General features: G+C 42.4%; 1 protein-coding gene across 6 annotated transcripts in view; it reads left to right on the forward strand.

The window, feature by feature from the left end:
* Positions 1–17106, forward strand: part of PTPRA (protein tyrosine phosphatase receptor type A) — a 156031-nt gene that overhangs the window by 106990 nt on the left and 31935 nt on the right. For all 6 annotated transcript variants that reach the window (XM_032419992.1, XM_032419988.1, XM_032419987.1 and 3 more), the window contains 3 exons: positions 4288–4372; positions 5588–5661; positions 5857–5993. In XM_032419992.1, coding sequence (XP_032275883.1) covers positions 4288–4372; positions 5588–5661; positions 5857–5993 — 296 coding nt within the window. The remainder of the gene's footprint in view (positions 1–4287; positions 4373–5587; positions 5662–5856; positions 5994–17106) is intronic.

Genomic DNA, 17106 nt, shown 5'->3' on the forward strand with positions numbered 1-17106 from the left:
CAGTGGGGTGGGCATAGACGAGTGGTTCTCAACTCAGGGTGGTTTTCCCTCCAGAGGACATTTGGCAATGTCTGCAGATGACTTTGGTCATCACAATTGAGGTTTTCTACTGACACCTAGTAGGTAGAGGCTAGGGTTGTTGTTAAACATTTCACAGTGCACATGACAGCCCCCTACAACGGACAGTTATCTGGCCCAAAATGTCATTATCATGAGGTTGAGAAACCCTGGTAGAGATGAAAAGCATGTAAGTGCTAACCCTGAAGTAAAGTGGTAAATACACAGGGATGCATTATAGTGTTCTCTTTACACATATGTGAGTTTGAAAGTTTTCCATAATACAGAGTTTAAAAATCTATGTACAACTTATATGGGGGTGGTACAACTTATATGGGGGCGGGGGAGCCATCAGCACTCTCTTGACAAATCCTTCACTCTGTATAGGGTGCTGTTTTCCCAGCTGAGGCTGGATGGGGCACCACAGCTTGTTACCCAGCCTGTGGATGTGCTGGCCCTGCATTGACAAACCTTTGGTTAAATACCATCCTGCTACCGCAATGCCCGCTCTCATCCCCAGGCCTGGCTGACTCTAAGCTTGAGGTGTTTCAACTGGAGGCTCTTTGGCTCTGATTGATCTCTGCCGCAGTCCAGTCAGTCCCTCTGCATTGTCTTCTGCAAATCCCTGTTTCAGGTCTACTAATGCCATTCTCTGTTGCCTTCCAGATATGCTTTTCATTCATTAGTATTTTTATATTTCTTCTAGCATTTCAGTGTACCTTTGGGAAGAGAAAGAAGTAAAATTATGGATTCAATTCACTATCTTGAGCCAGATGTCTCTAATTACCTTCTTTTAATGCCTGGTGTACACCCCTTTGTGATTGGCATTTAACAAAGACATATTTAGTGATAGATCATTAATCTAGTATTTTAGTGCCAAATGTGTGAGAAATTCTGTCTGGGTTTTAGGTATATGGTGAGAAACAAAGCAGATATGTAATTCTTGCCCTTGTGGAATTTATGGTATAAAGGAAGGACACTCATTAATCAACTATACTCAAATATATAATTACAAAGTGTGGGAGGTATTATCAAGGGCAATAACTGTGTTTTGTGAGAAGAACAAGGAAGATAATAGCTAATACTGACTGTGAGTACATAATGTGTGCTGCTTACTGTGCCAAGAACTTTACATGGATGATCTCATTTAATCTTCACATAACTCATTTTAGCGTTAAGGAAACTAAAACTTAGGATCGTAAGTTAGGAAGTCAGAAGAGACCTCTTTAGGAAGAGTAACACTTGAAGTGAGAACTAGATGACTAGGAGGTGGCCAGGCAAAGAATGGAGGGAGGCTATGTAGAGCAGAATGGAGTAACATGTTTGAAGGCCTACAGAAGGAATGAACTCAGCATGAACGGTGCCAGTGGCTGAAGCGGAGTGAGCATGGAGAGCGTAGCAGGAGATAGGGTGAGCAGGGGCTTGTGGGGGAGGTTGTTCTAGGCTCATGTTCTAGGTTCATTCTAAAGGCTTGGGAAACCAAAAGGTCTTACAAGAGAGGAACATGATCTGGCTCGCTTTCTTAGAGACCACTCCGCCTGCTTTGTGGAGAATGGATTGGCAGTAGACAGAGGCTTACAGTGATCCAGTTGAGAGGCTAGGGATTGAGACTACAGTGATGGCAACAGAATGGAAAAAGGCAGACAAATTGGAGGCATTGATTTTAGTCCTAAAACATATTACTTGCAGCTGTGTTGGATATAGATGATAAGTAAGAGGAAATCAAGGGGGTATCCACATTTCTTCCTTGAGCAGCAGGGTGGATGGCAGTGTTCACTACTGAGTGGTGAGGGGAAGGCTTTAGACACAGAAGGTTTGCATTGCCTGTGAAATTTAAGTGGGGTGGCATATAGGCTCAGAAGAGAAGTCTGACCAAGCAGTGCAAATGTGGGAATTGCTAGTGTATCATTTGTGCTCAGCCATCTGTCTGATCAGATCAGCTAGATAGAGTGCAGAGAAGAGTGCTGGGGACGGAGCCCAAGGAAGTCAGACACTTCGAGACCTGGTGTTAGAAGAGGAACAGCTAGCAAGGTTAAAATGAGATGGAGCAGCCAAGAGATAGAAAGAAAATCAGAAGCGTGCTTTGTTGTGGAAATCAAGAGATGAAAGCTCTTCAAAGAAGAGGGAGTAGTTAGCCAGTTTGAATGCTCATTTTCCGATGAGAGCCATATACCAGGGTGTGTTTGAAAATTGCCATCAACAAAGAAGCATGGTGGGGCGCCTGGGTGGCTCAGTCGGTTAAGCGTCTGCCTTTGGCTCAGGTCGTGATCCCAGGGTCCTGGGATCGAGTCCCACATGAGGCTCTCTGTCAAATAAATAAATAAAATCTTAAAAAAACAAAGAAGCATGGTATAATACCTCCCGTCTCTTAAAAAAACAAAACAAAAAGCTCTCCATCCCACATCCCCCTCCAGTTGTGGTTCATTCTCTCTGCACCTCTATATGGTAGAAGTCCTCACCTCAAATAAAGAGTCAGTATCTCACTGTCTTCTCTTTCCATCTTTATTTCACTCCATTTATGCTTCCTCACCAACTACTCAACTGAGACCACTCTTAAAATAGTCACCAATAGCTGTTGTCTCGTCAAATCCAGTTTCACTTCTCTGTGAAACTCACCTACTTAATCTGTTGTAGTATCTGATTGAGTGGATTACTCCCTCCTTGAAAAACTCTTTTCTTGGCTATATTTATGACACCATATTCTGCTGGATTACTTCCCACCTCATGACTACTGCTTATGAGTCAGTTTAGCTAGCTGATCTTTTAAAAGAATGTAAATCCAGTGATATTTCTGCCCTGTTCAGAGCCCTCCAATCACATAGTGCTTCTCATCACATTCAAAATTAAATCCACACTGCTAACCATGGCCTATGAAACCCCAAGTCTTCCGGCTCCTGCCCACCTCTCCAGTCACATCCTGTACTAAAACTGGCCTTTGTGCTATTTCTTGAACCCGCCAAGCTGCTAAGGGGTGTTATGCTTGCTATTCCCTGTGCCTAGAAAGTTCCTTGCCCAGATCTTTGCATGATTTACATCTTCACATTATTTAGACCTCTGCTCAGTATAAGCACTTCTGACTTTCCCAAACTACTCTAAAATAACTCCCTCCAACCCATCAGTCTCTATCCCGTTACTCTTCTTTTCTTCATAGCACTTGTCCCTGTCTGAAATTGTATGTTTACTTGTTTCTGAACAGTGTGCCACTGCTTCCCCCAGAATGTAGGCTCACAAGTCTGCTTAATCACTTCTCTGTTCCCAGAGTCTGGAGCAGTGCCTGGCATACAGTTACTGGGCAAGAAGACAAGTCATTGAGGTGACAGTAATGAATGTAATCCAGACCATATGTGATAGGATTGACCTTTACATGGGAGGGACATGCCCTCCCTTTTAGCAGAACGGGAAACGGTGAAGATGGTTACAAACTCAGAGTGGTTGTGTGTGTTCATGGTGGAGATGTGGGCCTGGAGGAGGATGAGTCAGCACCTGGTCAGCTGCCATGAGAAAGGAGGCTAAGTATTGGGTGGCTAGGAAGCCAGGCCCTGTGGAATGAAGGGAGGAGTTGTTCTGTCTTCAAGCCAGATGTTGCTGTAGTTGGGCTCCTTCCTGGTACAAGGTGGCTGTTGAAAGTGGTAGAAAAGAGTACCCAGCATTTTTAGAGACATAGTGCTTAAGGATCTAATACTGTCTCCTTGCTTTAATCAGGAACAGTATTCTCTGTGCCAGGAAACCATTTGGGTTTACAATAGGAAAATTGTCCTTTTTCCTTCCTCTCCCATCTTCCTCTAGATGGAGCCCATTGAGCCTGGGACAGAGTACATTGTTAGCCCTGCACACCCAGCTTGCCATCAGGATTGATGTGTTCATGCTTTCAAATATTTGAGTATTTTTATGTGCTAAGCACTGTTTTAGGCTCTATAGCAATGAAGGAAATAAAGTCTCTGCCTTCAGAGGGTTTTTAATCTAATGCAGGGAGACAGAGTAAACAAATGTATAAGTCAGAGATGGGATGGGTGTATCATCCTAGGTGCTCACCCTACCTTTTCCCCTTCCACCCACACTGGCCCTGGGGTGGCAGTGGGAAATGTTCTCTCACTCACTCTATCCGTGCCCTGCCAGCTACAGAAGCATTGAATGAGCCCTTCTTCCTTATCTGGGTGTTTCCCCGAGCAGCTGACTTGAGCCCTCCATTGCACACAATGGTAATGACATGTTTGTTCTCTTCGGTTTCAGATGAGACGCCAATTATTGCAGTGATGGTGGCCCTGTCCTCTCTGCTAGTGATCGTGTTTATTATCATAGTTCTGTACATGTTAAGGTGAGCATGCTAAATGCTAAGGTGAAAATGCTAAAGCTTCTGCATTCTCTTGGATTCTGCTTCAATACCCCAGGGTCTCATTAAGCCCACACAGTCCAGAAGATAGTAGGATAAGGACAATGAATAGAGGGGAATGGTTTATGATATTAAGATTAAAATTCTACATAGAAATGGTTTAAAAGCTCTACGTAGTTTTCTTCAAGACCCAGACCCTCCCCTTTGCTTCCATCTGCCCAAATCCAGTTCCCCAATTCCAGTTTAACCTAAAGCCCAGGAAGGTAGTTTGAGGTTGAGGGAAAAGCTATATAGTCTGTGTTATTACTGATAGGTTATTTAAGACCCTCAGATCTAGCCCTACTGAAGCAACCCTCAACAGTACCCGATTAGAGATGATATGGTAAATAGAGACTTATTCTATTTCTAGTTGGCGGGGGGGAGGTGTTGGGGACAAACGTAGGATCTAGGATCCCTGAGCCTGGTGTGCTAAACTGAACCATGTGAATTACAGAGTTCCCCTTTCTGACTTTCTTCAGGGTCCTCTAGATATTATACTCAAACAGGGAGAAAAGGCAAGGAAGGGGGGGGAACCCAGGGAAGAGAAAAGGGAGGTGCATTTGTCCTCTTCCTGCTGAAGTTACTGCCCTGGCTAATTGGGATTAAATCCACCCTTATCTTTGGTTTAAGCTGCTCTCTGCTCCCCGTGTTCTTTTGCAGGGATAAAGAGAGGGGAACCTTACACACCCCTACAATTTGTGATGTGTCTCCACCGTTCTGCAGGAGACTTGTAGCCAGACCTGTGCCCACCCATCTGAAGCTCTGGGCTTCTCTCTGATTGCACTGGGGAAATACCAGGATTTTAGTTTGATAGGGATATTCTTATCTCCCCTCCACTGTATTCTACCCATTTAACCGTTCTCCACCTGGTGTGGTGGTCATCTCCAGTGAGTCCTGGACTTGGAGCCATACAAGCCAGAATATACTGTTATGGCACCTCAGTTGGATTCTAGTGTGCTGAGGATGAGCAGGAACATCCAGAGGCACTAGGTCACCATGAAATGGAGTTGGCTCAGCATGTGCAGGACCTGTCTGTAAAAGAACATGTTTATTTGGTAAAGGAGATTTAGGAAGCTGAATTGATATGTGGAAATATGAAGCCAGTGATTGGTCTCCCTTGACTCTGTGCTTACTTTTTCACTATGAACATTTTCTCATTAGGTTTAAGAAATACAAGCAAGCTGGGAGCCATTCCAATTCTTTCCGCTTATCCAATGGCCGCACTGAGGATGTGGGTAAGGCACCCCTCAATGACCTGGGGAACCTTCATGGAGAAGAAAACCAAGAAATTAGGGATTTCCCCATCCTAAAAGGGGTAGAGGGAAGACTTGAAGAAAGCAGTCCTAGTTCTTGGAGGCCTAGTGCATGAGGTAGAATCCCCAATTTGGTCTCCAGAGCACCTGACCAACCTCCCCCCTTGTATACTGCAGAACCCCAGAGCGTGCCACTTCTGGCCAGGTCCCCAAGCACCAACAGGAAGTATCCGCCCCTGCCCGTGGACAAGCTGGAAGAGGAGATTAACCGGAGAATGGCTGATGACAATAAGCTCTTCAGAGAGGAATTCAACGTGAGTTCTTTGCTGAGGCTGGCGTGTCAGCAGGGAGGAAGGCAGACCAAAGGTCAGGCCTTTTGGGTCATGAGGTAGAAAACAGGTTTCTAACGGGTTAAGAGGTGAGAAATTTTCTACCAGGTTCATCTGACTCCTTTCCTATGTGATTATAGACAGGAAATGAAATAAGATTTGCCTTACCTCTCTCCTCTACCCATCCATCCATCCATCCATCCATCCATCCATCCATCCATTCATCATCGCATCTATTACTTTGTTTAATAAATACTTATCAAGCATCTAATGTGTGCTAGGTGCCAGGGATTTGCTGGGGAACAAAAACAGATCCAGTCCCTACACTCAGGGAACTTGCTGTCTAGTAGGAAAATCCCCATAAACAAGAACAAAAATAACTGTTTAAGTTCAGACAGCAATATAGGACATGAAGGACTGGTGCATAGTTGTAGGAGTCTATATTAAGAGGTGGCTTTTTGGAGTCTGAAACAGGGGTCCCAGAGTGTCTTAAGTAACAGACAATAGGAGTAAATCAGTATAGAAATGAGGACCATGGAAGACTACCAAGCATAGGCCTCATGTGGGGTAGATTTGTATTTTTTTTTTTTAATAGCTCCCTTAAGGAAGCTGAACATGTTTGTGGATCTACCGGTTGGTGTGTCCAGCCCACCAGTTCTGATCCCAGTTCAGAACTTCCTCGAAGAAATTATGTTTTAATTGAGGCCTAATCATAGGCAAGGGCATTGGTAAAGGAGAGTGGGGAATGTTCCAAGCACTGGAAATAGCAAGGGCCAAACTACACTAGTGAGGGTGGGTAAGAGAAGGGCACATTCGGAAAATAAAGAAAGGCTATGTGTGGCTTAAGGGCAAAGGCTTGGGTAGGTGGCAAGAGAGGAAACTGTGGAAGAAGACTAGGCCAGACTGTAGATGTGGATTATCATAAGTGAAGTGAAAAGCCATGGACCAACCAGATTTATATTTTGGAAAAAATATCTCTGGCTGCTAAATAGAGAAGAACCCGTGGGGAGACCAGAGTAGATGCAGAGAGTACAGTTAGGAGCTGCAACAGTTTAAAAACAGAGGTGCTAATAAGTTGACATAAAGTGGTAATGATTAGAGAGAGGGGATGGACATAGAGGAACAGTTCCAGAGTTGGCTAATTCATCAACTTTGGGCATTATTAAACTCTCAGTTTCCTTTACATCTCCCACTCAGCCATGTGTCAACTTTGTCTCTTAGCCTAGCTCCCCTCTTGTTGCCAAAATGGCTTCCCCAGTTCTAAGTGCCACATGGAGGTATAACAAGGTCCAGTGGGAAAAGGATGACTGTTTCTTCCTGTGTGTCTCCCTTTATCAGCGAGGAAAACTTTCCCAAGAGCTTCTGAAAACTTGCCTTGTTGCATGCTCCTTCTTAACTCAGTCACAAGTAAGAGAAAAATAGGCTTACTGCAACTGACTCAGATCAATCCAGATCATTCCTGTGTCATGTAGGGGATAGGCAGTCAACCCCACAGAATGGGAGCCATAGTAGCAAGGAGGAAGGGAGGAATAGTTATTGGGTAGGTGAGTCACCCCTCATTTCAGTTCTGTCACTGAAGGGCTTAGGGGAGTGGAGAGTGATGTGGTCAGATTTGTACTCTGAGAGAATCACTAGCTACAAAGTGGAGAAGAGAATAGGAAGGAAGCAAGAGTTAAAGTAGGAGACCATTTACTAGGCAAGAGTTAATGGAATAACTTGGACTCATTTTTTGGCTTTTGGAAAAATGTCACTGTTTAATGCTCATTATTGATTGAGAACATTTACCTCATCCCCCAAGATAACACCCCAGCCTTAGCACCAGAGCTAGATCCCCAGTAGGCACTCTACTGTTTCATAATCTGTAATGCCCACTGCTTCTGGCTAGTAGGGTATGTGACCCCATTGCCAAACTTCTTTTTCTGTGAAATGAGTTGTTTGGAGGAATATTGCCTGAGGTAAAGCATTCCAGTAAATCCCTGGATGGAGGTGGTATTCCTAGGGGCACGGTAGGCAAATTGAAACAAATACTGTGGTGAGATCCCATTGCCATGCTACCATGGCCACTATGTTCGTGGGCTCATTGGGCCAGCACTGGGGTAGTGAAGGAAAGGGCTCAGCAACATCTCCTGGGTTTTTAACAGTGAGTGCTGTCTGGTGAGCATACACATGGAGCATAAATATTTCCTGTCTTTCTTGTTCCAGTTACCCACCATCCAGGGATCGGCTTAGATCCTGACCTCCAGTGAGGTAGTGTGATACCTTACTTGAAGTTCTGTCTCCTGGAAGGATTTCTCTTTTATACTCATTCAGAGTCATCCCTTAAGTAGATTATCCCATAGCAGTCCACTTCTAGAGTGGGCCAGTTTATCTTACAGAGCCATTTGTGCACTAGGCTGGACTTTTTTCTTCTGTTAACTGTTGATATCATTGGGAATTCATGTGTCTGTTGAAGGAGTGGCTGTGTGGCAAGTGTTCTGTACACATCACTTCCATCTGGAGGTAGAATTCTTTTGGACATGTCCAAATTTGTGGCTTATGGAATCATGTGATACTTAGTTGATGGACAGCGAAGTCACTTGGATATCTAGTGACCCATGGTCAGGCATATAGTCTCTACCAGAGCCCAGTGCTAAGCTCGGAACATGATCTTGCTGCTAGGATCATGGTTTTGTCCCCAAATCCTAAAGTTTTTCATTATGATTTTCCTGCTCCAGCCTTAAGCACAGACACTTAGGGCCCCACAAGATCAACCAGAGCCTATTTCTCTGTGGCCTGGGTTAACTGGAGAGCCTTCTCTTTTCAGGTCACTTAATAAATGAGTCAGGACACCAGCATGTGGTATATGCTGTCTTCAAAATCCAAAATGGCTCAATAAGCATCAGGCCTTCCTAAGGGATGAGGGGGAATGGACAAGGAACAGCAACATGTCTTTTATGCTGGAGGGGATATCCTGACATGCCACAGGCCTTTGACTTTCAGAAAACTTGGCAGAAGTGGCAGGCCACTGTATTTTTATGTCCAGCATGTACATCTAACGTACATAAATACCTGCTCTTCAAGTCCTGTCAGCTTGATGTCATCAGCATAGTTGTCAGGGTGATGTCGTGTGAAAATCCTGATGAACCAGATCACATCAGAGAGATGTCAAGATGGTTTATCACTGAGGCTGCTCCTGCCATGAGAATGGGAACTGCTTCATGTAGTCTTTGTGCGCCATAAAGGAAAAAAATATAGCTATTAATCAATAGCTATATTCCAGGTACCAGCGGTTATGTTAATCTGTAGGAAAGGAGAGTGCATCTGGAAAAGCACCTGCAAATCAGCAGTTCTACATGATTCATATATTATAATCCACTGACATCCTTAAACACTGTCGGTCTCTTGTGCTAGTCTCTTTTGTAGCTTGCATGTGAGGAGGTGGTGATAGAAAGCATCAGAATAGCTAATACTAGTAATCACTGAGCACTCATTTCACACCATCACTAAACTCACACATATAAATGCACTGTCTCATTATCTTGCAACTTGTAATCTTCTGTAGCACTTAGGACCTCTGTAACTCACCAAGAGACTTAGGACCTCTGTAACTCAGCTTAGCCTTTTGGTAAAGAGATTACTGCTCCAGCTTGCATTTGCTCTTGCTATTTTAATGGTCCTTCTTATCCATTGGCTTAAGAGACCAGTCAGTGTGAGTATTCTGCCACTTGTAGATAGCTGTCCATCACCCAGCCTGCAAAGGCTCCATTCTAACTAGCATAAAATAGTGGCATTCTGGGTTCCCAGGAATTAGGTAGCTCAAGGCTGGAACTAGTAGATCCCCAAAGGTGTATTTTCCTTTACCCAGTGGAGTTACCATGATAAATGGGTGTAGATTCTTAAGAGAAGATGAAGAAGAAGTTCATGATATATGAGTGTTGATGTTATGTGAAGTTCTTCCTTACACATGCCTAACATTGAAGGGTTCCAGGTCATGAACTGACCCACGCTGGCAGTTGGATGCAAAGGGACCCTTTCTCTAGCTTGGCAGTGTAGTCAGGCCCCCTTAGTTCAGCTGTGCTGGATGCCTCCCATTTCCATTGTTGGGAGCTTCACAATGACTTATCCACAACTAGAAATGTCTAAGCGCTGGTGACTATGGCCTCTGAGGCTCCTTCCATCCCAAGGAAGGATGAGAATCCCATTTTGAAGCTAGTCCCTTCCACGAGCGTCTCACTCTGGTGAAGACAGTCACGAAAGCACTTCTGAAAGATTCCAGTGCTTTGCTCACATGTGTGCCCTCTCTGGCAAAGCACGCGTGGTGGATCCCATCAGGGGCACAGTGAAGGTGTCTGCAGGAAGGTTGAGCCTCTTGGAGCCCCGGTAGCACTGATAGCCCCCACTTTGTGCCAAGGGTTTTCTGGCTTTTCATGGTTACCTAGCTGAATTGAGCATTCAGTCCAGGTTTCACTGGCCAGCCTAGCCTGCCATTTTGTGGTCAGTATCTTGAGCTGTTACATTATGTGCCGAAGAGTTAACCATATCATAACTAGAAATTTGGCCTTATCCAAAAATGATGCTCTTCTCTCTGTGGTCTAAGATCTCCAAAATCTGTATCAATTAGTCCTACGATTTTTGATGATCCAACTCAAAGAATTCCTGCATTTTCCTCTTAAGTATTAGCCCTTTGCTTTTCTTTTTGTTTATGTATTTTAACCTCCACATTGTGTTGTGCTTGCATCCTGATTGTCCATGAGCGATGAGAGCTGAGTCGCGGGGCATTTGTCTTCCTCATGAAAGCAGGGTGCAGTAGAGAGCATACTAGGGAGTTTTAGCAGTTGGCTTTCTCCAACTCCTCTGTTTTAGCACCATCGTTGTCTCACTTAAGGCCCTGGCTTTCACATGAGCAGCCCAGGAAACATGGGAATCCCACTGGCATTAACATTCAGCAGCCAGCAAGATACTGAAATCTTAACCTTTGGTTCAGCAAAATACACAGCACAGTCAGAAAGGCCCTAGGTTTTGTGCTGTCTTTGGAGATAAACATTTGATGTTAGCTGGGCTTTTCCTTATTTCATTATCTGATATTGTCAGAATTACCCTACCCCTTGGTTTCAACATTCCATCATCTCCTTTTAATTTGGATTCCCCTACCTCTTTCCCACCAGTTCGAACATACCCCAGGTGATTGCAAGCAGTAACTGAAGAAACTGTTGTGCAGTTGTGAACTAGGAGTGGCTTGCTCTTTCCCATCCTGAAAACTGGTTGACAGTTCCTTTCCCTTCATCTGAACCCAGTAATCAGGTTCACATACCCACATTTCTCCCCTAAGTCTCCCAACCACAACACCTCTCTCATACGAAACTGCTAGGTCAGTTAAGATCTTTTATTTAAAAATAAGAGAAGTCAACTCAAGCAAATTAAGGAAAAAAAAAAAACAAACCCAAACCATCAATTGGGAAGACTCTGGGGAAGCTGACAGAATCAAAAGCTGAGGTAGACTACCAAACCTTGGGCAGAACAGGCCCTATCCTGGTGGCTCTGGGGCCCTCTCGGGAAGCCTCTGTTCTTTGTTGGTTTCACAGTCCTGAGAATCCGGTTTGGCGCAGTGTGGCTCAGGTGCAGCCGTGCTGCATCCAGCCCTGGCAGGGAGGAGAACACCACCACTTAGGGCAAACACACCGACTGGTATCTATTATCAGAATAATATGCTTATAATCACGGGGTGAGGAAGGCCTGTTTAAGCAAAACACAAGATTCAGAAGGCACAATGGAATATATTGGAAGAAAATAAATACATTAAAATATTAATATTACTATGAAAAAGGACACCATAAAAAAGTGGCCAGCTGAGCACCTGGGGGGCTCAGTGGGTTAAGCATCTGCCTTCGGCTCAGGTCATGATCTCAGGGTCCTGGGATCAAGCCCCTCCTCGGGCTCCCTGCTCAGTGGGGAGTCCGCTTCTCCCTCTCCCTCTGCTCCCCCGACTTGTGCTCGCTTGCGTGCTCTCTCTCTCTCTCGAATAAATAAATAAAATCTTTAAAAAAAAAAAAAAAGTGGCCAACTCTGAGAAACTGTTTGCCACAGGTAGAAAGAGACTTGTTCATAATACATAGCTGCTACAGACCTGCGAGACAGTAAACATTGCAGTAGAAAAATTAGTAGTTCACAGGAAAAAAAACAAATGGTCTGTAAACCTATGAAAAGCTCTCAATGAGCTGCAGATTAAAAGTAACCATTATTTTGAGCCTGTTAGATTTGAAAATTTAAGAAGATTGGTGTCAGGTATGGGCAAAGATCTGGGGATACAGATATTCTTATGCACAAGTAGAGCAAGTTTAAATTGGTATAACATTGGAAGGATGACTTGGCAATATCAATCAAATTTCAGTGTTTACACTATCTGACCTAACTTCTGGGACTCTGAAAGAAAACCAAATATGTATTTGCACAAGGTTGTTCATTACAGCATTATTTATAATAGCAAAGAAAGTAAAATGAAAAGCCAATATCTATCAAATAGCAGATTGGCTAAATGATTTCTTGCATCTATTATGAAATTCTATACTATCATTAAAATATATGTCTTAACCTAGGTCTCTAAGTCATTGTTATGGGAGAAAAGACATTGCAGGGGACTATACCTGGTATAATCCCCCTTTTAAAAAAATACTTTTTTTTTTTTAAGATTTTATTTTTTTAAGTAATCTCTATACCTAACATGGGGCTCAAACATAACCCCAAGATCAAGAATCGCATGCTCCACCAACTGAGCCAGCCAGGTGCCCCCAAAAGTACTTTTTAAAGTCTGGAAAAATACTGTGAGCTATGAGCAGTGGCTTTCTACAAGGGGGGTAAAAGACATAAGAAACATGATAGGGAACTTTCACTTTTTACTGAATTACTTGACTTTTCTTTTACAATAAGCATATTCTTTTCATAACATTTTAAAAAGCAGTTTTTTAATATAGTAAGTGAAACTAATGGAGCTTAGCTTTAGCATAATATCCACTGTACTTTAATGAATACATAGGATATAGAATAAAGAGTTGATGTTCCCAGCTTGAGTTGTGCCAGGAGTCTTGTGATCAAGTCTCTGTGAAAAGGAATATCACTAAATGCGAAGTTGTTCTGGAGAAAAATTGGACCATGGGGGTGAACAGCTGAAGGAGTAATAAGCGTAAGACATGACAGCTGTATTCAGATATTTGACAGGCTAAAAGGAGAGTGTACAGCTTCTCTGTGAAGCCCCACCGTGGTTGAAATTTCCAGGCGATGGCCTTTATCCTAGAGTTATAAGCTGGATTTTTTTATTGACCAGCTTTTGTCTTAGAAGCAGTAAATTTATCTAAAAAAAGCCACCTGTTGAGGTCCCTAAAGCATGTTCAAGGTTTAAAAAAAAAAAGGTGGCAAAATTTAGTTAGTTCCTGAGAGAAAGGGGATAGGACAGAGAAGAGAGGGAAGAGTGGAGCCAGTGAGATGATCCAAATGTGTGCGTTGCAAGATGTGACACCCTCCCCTCTGCAAGTCTGCGTCCTTGTAGAGACAGCTTAATTCTTGGACTTCCAGGTGGAGAAGCATGTGTGTGTGATTTGAAAATTTAAGAAGAACTGTGTGGCATCAGAGTGAGGTGGAGGCCAAGTAGCCTCTACATTGACAAGTTGTCTCGAAATAAATGAATCAGAGCCGAAGGCCTATGGGAATCAGCAGGAACTGTGTCAGGGGCGTTGGAATTCAACAGTCCAGGGAATTGGGGGTTAAGGGTTTCCAAGGGACAGAGAAGGCTCCAGCTGACCTCTGGGTTTTCCACTAGTCAGGACAAGGGAAATAGAAAAGAAATGTGTAGCTGGCTTTTGTGTCCTTCTAAACAGAACTTTCCAAGATGTGATGAACTGCCTTAAAAGGGAGTATATTCCCCATCATGGCAGAGTGCTCGGGCATTGATGACTCCCAAGTTAGAGTGTTGGCAGGGGGATTTGGATTTAGAAAAGAATGAGACCCAGCACTGTACTGGAGATCTTAGGCAGCATAATGAGGCAGAAAAAGAAATGAAAGGTATTAAGGATTGAGGAGGAAGAAACAAAATATGCATTTTTTTCAGAGGAGACTATTGTCCTTGGAGAAATCCAAATATTCATCAGATATATTATTAGAATTAATAAGTTACTTTAGCAAGGTTGATAGATACAAAAACAAGATAAAAAGTTAATGCATTTCTATACATAAGCCATGATCAAAAAAATCTAATAATTTTTAAAAGATGCCATTTACAATAGCATCCAAAGTGTAGAGTACTTAGGAATAAATTTAACAAAATATTTGTAAAATCTTTGGAGAAAATTATAAAAATATTTGAAGACATTAAAGAAAAATCCTAAACTAGTAAAGAGTTAAGGTCAGTGGATTAGAAGGCTCAATATTGTAAAGATGTCAATTCTCCCCAAACTGATATATAGATTCAATGCAATTCCAATAAAAATCCCAACAGGTTTTTTGTGGAACTTGACAAGCTGATTCTAAAATATATATGGAGGAGAAAAAGATTCAAGAATAGCCAAGACATTCCTGAAGAAGAAGAACAAGGTGAGGAGACCTGCCTTACCAGATATAAAGAGTTATTATAAAATTAAGACAGTTCTGTATTGGCACTGGGATAGATGCATTGACCATTGGAACAAAATAGCCCCAAAGCACTCGTGTGTGAGTGGAAACCCATTTATGGCAGAAAGGCTGTGCAGTTTGGTGGGGGAAAGGATGGTCTTCACAGTGAGTAGTGCTGGGATAGTTGGTAACCCTATGGGAAGAATGAAATTGAATTCTTGTCTCATACCAAACAAAAAACTGGTCCCAGTTGGTGTAGATACTGAAATTTAAAAGACAAAACAATGAAACATAGAGACAATAGTGGAGGGAAATATGCTTATGATCTCACAGTAAAAAAGGATTTCTTAAGATTTAAAATGTTGATAAAGGGAAAGATCAATCAACTTGGCTACATTATAATGCAAAACTTCTGTCCATAAATAAATAAGAAAGGGCAGGCCACAAGCTTAGTAAAATATATTTGTAACGTTTGTACTGACAAAGGATGAATATCTAGAATATATAAAGAACTCCCACAGATTAATAAGAAAATAAACAATCCTGTTGAAAAATAGGGGAAACACTTGACTAGGTACTTCACAGAAGAGGGAACTCTTTTGACCAGTAAACTGTGGAAAGATGGTGAACTTCATTAATAATCAGAGAAATGTAAATTAAGCCTACATTTGATAAATTTAAAGTCTGACAGTAGCAAACGTTGGTGAAGATCCAGAACAACTGGAACACTTTATATTGCTGGTGGGAGTGTAAATTGGTACAATTATCTCGAAAAAACAGCTTGGCCTTATCTGGTAAGGGTAAAGATTCTCGTACTTGAAATGCTTGTACGTGTGCATGAGGAAACACAAATTAGTGTTTGAGGCAGGATTATTAACTGTAAACAACCCAAATATTCATCAGTAGTAGAATGGATAAATAAATGTTGGTATGATCTCAAAACAGAGTGCTTCAGAGTAGTTGAAGTGAATGAACTTTGGCTACCTGGAACAGCCTGAGTGAATCTTCAGAATATAATGTTGGGCAAGAAAAAAAAGTCAGCATTTGATTATGATTCCACTTTATCAAAAAATAGACTGAACAAAAAATATATATATTGTTTGAGGATACAAAGTGCATGGTATACAGATAAAGCAAGGTGATGATAACACAAAATTCTAAGTTTACTTGTGGGAGGGAGAAAAAGAGGATATGAAGAGAAAGGGCCCAAACAGAACTTCTAAGTTAAGTTGTGCGATGGATACCCTTCTTTTTTATAAATGTAAAGATTGAAAAACAATTTTTTTAAAAACTTGACATTTTAAAAAAATGATTTCATACATAGCCTTATCCCCAGTAAAGGCTTAAGCAAGGGATAAAATGGTCTTTGATGCCACCTAGTGTTTCTAGAGATTTTAACGTCTGGTACCCTGGGTCAGCTGCTTGTGCCTAGCTCTGTGAGCTAGGTTTTTCAGAGTAGAAGCTAAAAGAATAGGGTTCACCTTGTTTTCATCCCTGCCACAGGCTCTTCAGTCTGACCCTTCGCATGTAACACCAAGTTCTCTAGAGCAGGCCCTTTGTTTTCTCTTGCCAAACAATGGCTCCTGTTTCTTCCTGACTTTCCTTTTAGGGGTCTCAGCCTGGGTGGAGACCCTAGTTTTTCTTCATCATGACTATGGGGAGCTAGGAATGCTGATAGGACTATGAGGTGTGGTCATTGTCATAACTGACCCCTGAGGACTATTTTCAAGAGTCCTGCTGTCACTATTTCTTTTCTACATCATTTTAGACAAGGGTGTACAGGGAAAATAATGCCTCTGGCTTAGTTATGAAGGCATTAAAAACTTGTATCTCATCCTGCCCTGTATCAGGGCAGAAACCTACGGAAATCTACCGTGTCTGGAAGAAGGCAAACCAAAGGTGAATTGGGAAATTCCAGTCTTAAGGTCTCTGTTCTGTGCATAAGAGTCCAGCCCAGGAAACACTCTTTTCCCCTTTATGTATTGACAGCATAGGGTCCAAAGAATTGCCTCTCTCAGTAAAATGACATACAGAACCAGCAGCATTTTAACTCTGAAAGGAGACTCTCGAGTAACTGAAGGCAGACGGAGTATGAGACCCTGACTCATGTTAGGGTCTTCCACTTTAATTTCTACTACCATTATCTTGCTGGTTCCCAGGAAGTGTATTTGCTCCCTTCTTAAAGCTTTTGCATCTGTCTGGAAAAACAAGTTGCTTTTAGGCTGGCATTTCTTTTATTTAATGATTTTTTTTTTTATTATTATCAAAGTTAGACACCTGAGAGTCATCCTTTATTCCTGTCTCTTTCTCTCCCCAACTCTTCCCTTCATTCCATCTCTAACTGCAGAATGTATGTCAGATGCATCTTTCCTTATACCATCACCCTTCCATGTTCCTATTTTTGCTTTCCCCCTGGTCCCTTTTCCACATAGCAGCCAGAGTGATTCTTTAACATGTAAACTGGATTGCAGTTGAAAAACCTTGAATGGTTTCCTCATGCACTTAAAATTCAAACTCCCCA

This window comes from Phoca vitulina, unplaced genomic scaffold, assembly GCF_004348235.1.
Source record: "Phoca vitulina isolate PV1807 unplaced genomic scaffold, GSC_HSeal_1.0 scaffold22, whole genome shotgun sequence".
Lineage (NCBI taxonomy): Eukaryota > Metazoa > Chordata > Mammalia > Carnivora > Phocidae > Phoca > Phoca vitulina.